The 5,465-nt window shown below is 38.9% G+C and overlaps 1 protein-coding gene across 1 annotated transcript; it reads right to left on the bottom strand.

Moving 5' to 3' along the window:
• Nucleotides 1-11: 11 nt before the first annotated feature.
• Nucleotides 12-1,349, bottom strand: LOC108245181 (abnormal spindle-like microcephaly-associated protein homolog; the record flags this gene model as incomplete). Its single annotated transcript, XM_017431876.3, has 1 exon — nucleotides 12-1,349. A coding segment is annotated over one exon (645 nt), but the record flags the coding sequence as incomplete, so codon positions are not given.
• Between the last annotated feature and the right edge of the window lie 4,116 nt (nucleotides 1,350-5,465).

Consider the following 5,465-nt stretch of genomic DNA (forward strand, 5'->3'; position numbering starts at 1 on the left):
CAATCATTTTAAATGAAAGGTTGTTTTCTATATACTTTTCTCAGTTATGAAATGATGGATTGGTTTTATGTATTCAACTCATTTTTAGATTAGGTCTCATCCAAAGTGAAAGTCACAGTTTGAAAAGAGTTCTTTGGGTTTTTAATCAGTCGAACAAATCTTTTCTCAACTTGAAGTGAGCCGCCTGGACAAACACAAAAATAAATACTGGAAGGCAAAAAGTTTGAATGTAACGCTGATATCATACAGTAAATTTATAAACTTTCCTCCAAAACAGTTTCCAGGACTTTTGAATGTTTTTCAAAGTTCATTTTCAAACATTTGTTGCTTTTTTTTGCACTCATTTTCAGTTTTTTCTCCTGCTCAAACACTTAATAAACAGTCAGTCATTAAGGGATAAACTGGTTTGTCCTACACACAACCTGAAGAATCCGTTTTAAAATGTTTGTCCTCGTTTGTTTTTTTATGACGGACCTGCGTTCTGTCACACAATGACTGCTGGAGGAAAAAGTGGGTAAAATAATTTTTAAAAAATGGAGAATTATGTGGCTGTCTTCAGCTTATTGTATTCAACTTTAAGCAAAAAAATATATTTACAATGGACCACATTTATTTTAAAAAACAGACAGTAAAATGTAAACAACAAACTGATTAAAATATTTTCAGTTAAAAAATAAAAGAAGCATTGATGAGTAAAATAAAACCTATAAAACGATGGCCAGCGTGTCGGCCACCATCTGAATGGCATGGAGAGGATCCACGATTTCTCTCAGGTTGTCTTTCGTCAGAACCCAATCTGGAGCAAATTTTGGCGCAGGCCGGGTTTTGCAAGGCGTTGCTAGAAAGCTGCCGTTAACAGATGCGCTCATCTTCAGCTTAATGATGTTTCTCTCTGCATCCAGCTTGTGTTTGCGAGCAGTAAGTTTATAGATGCTGCACAATCGATCCAAAGCTTTAGGAATCTTCTTCACCTCCTCAGCTCGGTGTTTATCCTGAAGCAGGAGAGCAAGAAGGAAGCAAGTTTTGGTGAAAATGCTCCCACCCTTTTCAGCCACCTTATCCCCCGCCTTCTCCCTGTATCTCTGCAGCAGATCCAGCAGCATCTCCACAGAGCTGTCCACTGAATACACTGCCTTTACGGTCTTATGGTACTTGGACAGGTTGAGGAGGACCTGGATGGACAGGGTGATGATGTTCATGCAGGGGATGCTCCGGTTGCAGCAGCGGATCAGTGTGAAGAGGACACTTGTGGCCCCGCTTTCTACCAGCCGCTCACAGCACTCGGGTGAAAGTCTGGTGGCAGTTTCAAGGTTCTTCAGGGCCTCTAGAATATAAGAGAGTAATAATGTAATGTATATTCAACAATAAATATCACAACTATCAACATATTATCTTATCATAGATTCCAAACTGTTATCACCACATGGAAAATTCACACCGAAACACATAGTAGAATGAATAAGATCTACCTTTAATCTTGGACTTTTTCCCTGCCACATTGCGGTCATTGCAAATGAATCTATAAAAGCAGCCTGTTCTGTATTCTGGATGTTGTAATCCTTCACAATGACAGCCATAAATGCATTAATAGACTGCAAAAGTGATAGAAGACCAAAGATTAGCAAAATACTGTAACAGCTTTGAAATTTTAAAATAATAGTCATTGTACCTTGCTCCTCAGTTGCATATCAGGACCAATTTTATTTATTTCAGAGTAAAACAACTTGTATGCATTCACTCTCGATAGAAGGACGTGGGCGTCTTTTCCCATAAATGCATCATGGACATCTGACGAGGAGGATAGAGTAGGGGGTAATGGAAGACAAAACAAAAGTTAAAGATAAGTTTAGTTATCATGATACCTATTTTCTGTAATTTTAAAAAGTACTGTATATGCTATCCAGTATGGGAAAATAGAAACTTCACTGATGAAGACAGCCATTTTCAACACAGAAATTAATCATAAAAATGGCAGTATTACAGTTGAGGTGTCTGTGTTACATCTGTGCTGTGTTGCGATGGGGCCTGACTTCCAAGTTGAGAACATTGTCTTCAGGTACAATCCCTTTTTGGGATTGTGGACTGTGCGCTCCTAAACTCACGATTGTCTGAAGCTACTGCAGTGAATGCATATATGGAAAGTTATCTGTTGCACGTCTGAAGATCCCAGCTTATCACCATAAAGGGAATTAAATGTACTTGAATTTGTACTGTTAAGGTCCGTCCCAGTGTTTTGTTCTACAGCTGGGTGTGGTAAATGTTTATAAAAAGAAGCAGCCCCAGAGAAATGGGGGATTTTCACTGATTGGGCCAGAAATCTCGATTCGGCACAGACTCTATTTTGAATAAACTCTCACTGTTCAAGAATAACTTATGTCTGTAAAGTCATTTCTTTTGATCAGTACATTGTTGCTGCAATTATGAAGATCCAGAAGGTCCACCTTTTGAAGACACTTCAGTTTTTTTGGATTGTTTACACAAAAATACTGGTTCATGAGACACAATGACCACAATATGTAACTCATGCACCAACACCCTGAACCAATTCTGTGAAACTACAAGCACAATTTCTGCTTTACACATAAAATTCAGTTCTAAAATACACTTTTTTCAAAACCCTACACACAATTTTCATGAAGAAAATCCCTTTTTGAACAAGGAACACACTGTCATTCCAAATTCTAAGTTATCTGCCCTACTATGCACACTGACTCATCACATGGGCAAACACCTGTCGCACTGTATTACAATTAGCAAACAGAGCTTTAACATAAAAGAGCAACAGGTAGCAGTTGATGCTTTTCATGGCTGGATTCTCCATGCTAGATGATATTTCCCCGCTGCTTGGACAGGGAAAACATTGCTTGTGATGTGGATGAGGTGCTGTGGCCAGTTCCAAACAGAAGAGAGGATTTTTTACTGTAACTGTATACAGTAAATTCTTCTGTTTTGTATGTAGACCACTGTATGTGCAGCTTTGTGTTGGTGTACAGTTGTGTACACTGTTTTTGTGGGAAAAAGAAAATATATTTGTTATTCTGCATGTGTCTGTTCTGAGTATTAAAAACAATATTTTACTGTAAAATATTTTACAACACACTTCTGGAGACAGTCTTGATATAGTCCCCGCCCCCAAAAAACTATGCTTTAGTCTATAATGTTTAAGACATTCTGAACACTTAGACACTTTAGCCCCACAGTTATTACACTGCCACATCTTTTTTCAGCTGTTCCCTTTTCACGGTTCGCCACAGTGAGTCATCCTCCTCTATCTAACTGTCGTATGCTTTTCTTAAATCCACAAAAAAACAATGAAGATCTTTCTGACCCACTCTGTACTCTTCCATCAGTCCACAATCTCCCTCAGGTTACCTCTTCTACACAGAATGTAGTGTACTTGTGTACTCCTGCCTCCACTCTTATAGGTCACTCTGTGTTCCTCCCTCTTTTGGAAATAGGTGTTGACTACAGCCATTTCCATCCTCTTGGCAAAATCCACCACCATCCATCCTTCCTGGTTCCTTTCCCTAACACCAAACCTGCCCATCACTTCCTCATCTCATCTGTTTCCTTCACCAACATGTCCACTCAGATGTGCTCTGATTACCACTCTCTCCTCCCTGGGAATACTCTCCATCACTTCATTGGGATTCTTCAAGACTTTCTCTTTCTCTTCTACATCACATCCAACCTGTGGAGCAGAACCACTGACAACATTCAGCATCAGACCTACTTCTACCTTCAGATTCATCACCCTATCACACAATGTTTTCACCTCAACTACATTCCTTGCTAACTCCTTCTTCAGGACCACCCCTACTTCATTTCTTTTCCTATCCACACCATGGTTAAAACAGCTTATACCCTGCCCCAATGCTGTGAGCCTTGCTGCCCTTCCACTTGGTCTCCTACACACATAATACATCTACCTTCCTCCTTAGCATCCTGTCAGCCAGCTCTCTACCTTTGCCTGTCATTATCCCCACATTTAGAGTTGCAACCCTCAGTCCTACACTCTTGAGTTTCTTCTTCTCCCTCTGTCTCCTGGCACGTTTCCCTCCTTTTGGTTTTTGAGTAACAGTGACAATTTCCGCCAGCACCCTGTCTGTCAACAGCATCAGTGGTGGTCGTTGTTAACCTGGGTATCATATCACTTGGATGAACTTGCATGTTTGTTTTGCCAAAAGTGTTTTAGGCCAGATGCCCTTCCTGACACAACCCTCACCATTTAACTGGACTTGGGACTGGAATGAGAGATCCACTGGCTTGTGCTCCCTACTGGCTGGTTTAGTCTGTAGTCAGCTACAGAACATAACCTTTGCTTTGCCTGAAAGACCTGATCTAACATGTCTACAGTCCTGTACAAAAAGGAAATCTAAAGTCTTAATGATTTGAAAGGCCATGTAATGACATGAGATGCATTTTTTATAATTAGGCCATAAAATCCCACTTTAAAACTGTACCAGTTTGTACAAAGGTAAAATATAAGGCTGTCATTGCATTCTAATTTAGTGGTTTTTTATTAATTATTTCCAACAACAAAGAAATGCAAAATCTCACAAAATAAATGTTGTTTGTTTTATTACTAATAATCATAAGAAGACATAAAAAATGCCGTAACTATTGCATATTATTTATCAGGGGCAGTTTTAGGAAGCTGCTGTTAAAAAACAACAACAAAAAACTTTAAAATAACCGGTCCCTGTAATGCTGCTGTGTTTAAGTGTTTAATGCTTTCACCAGATAATTGTGAGCAAAATGTGTAATGGATCATACGTGGGTAATAACCTGGAAAGAGACACACAAAAAGTGTGAATTAAAAAAAAATGTTATTAGTTAATGAATTCATCACAAACTATTGCTTTCCTCCAGGGTCCCTTGAGTCAAAGTCCACATCAAGTGTACTTCAACATTACTCCTGAAGTGCAATAATTGAAATATGATGGAAAGAATATTTTAACAATACTTTGCTGTTTCAACAAGTATGTCTCTGGAAGACATTTAGAAATAATCAATGACGCATGAAAAACAATGAGAACTGTAAGACGACAAGTTAAACAGTTCTCATGTTTGTGATTCTCACAGATTGATAGATAATACTGTACAGTTAATGAAAACTATTTTTGATCAGAAGACATAGGAAGATCACCTGTTTGTAACTGTATCACCTATTACTGCTGTCCAAAGTTTTCTCCTCCAAGATTTTATTTGTGATTGCACATTTGTACAGGCAACATGCTTCAATGAGCTTTAAGCTCTCCAAACTCCAAGAATATTATAACACAGATACTGCTGAAAAACAAGCTACGCTTTAGAGAGCTTTTCAGCCAGCCACAACTGGTTCTGGAATTGAGTATTCTCCAATAATCCTGGTTTTGTTAAAGAGTTGTTATAGTTGCTGATGGCTGTAGACAGGAAGGATCTCTTGTAGCGGTCTGTCCCGATGTGTCCTCGGTCCTGGTGTC

Source organism: Kryptolebias marmoratus, linkage group LG5 (assembly GCF_001649575.2).
Source record: "Kryptolebias marmoratus isolate JLee-2015 linkage group LG5, ASM164957v2, whole genome shotgun sequence".
NCBI lineage: Eukaryota > Metazoa > Chordata > Actinopteri > Cyprinodontiformes > Rivulidae > Kryptolebias > Kryptolebias marmoratus.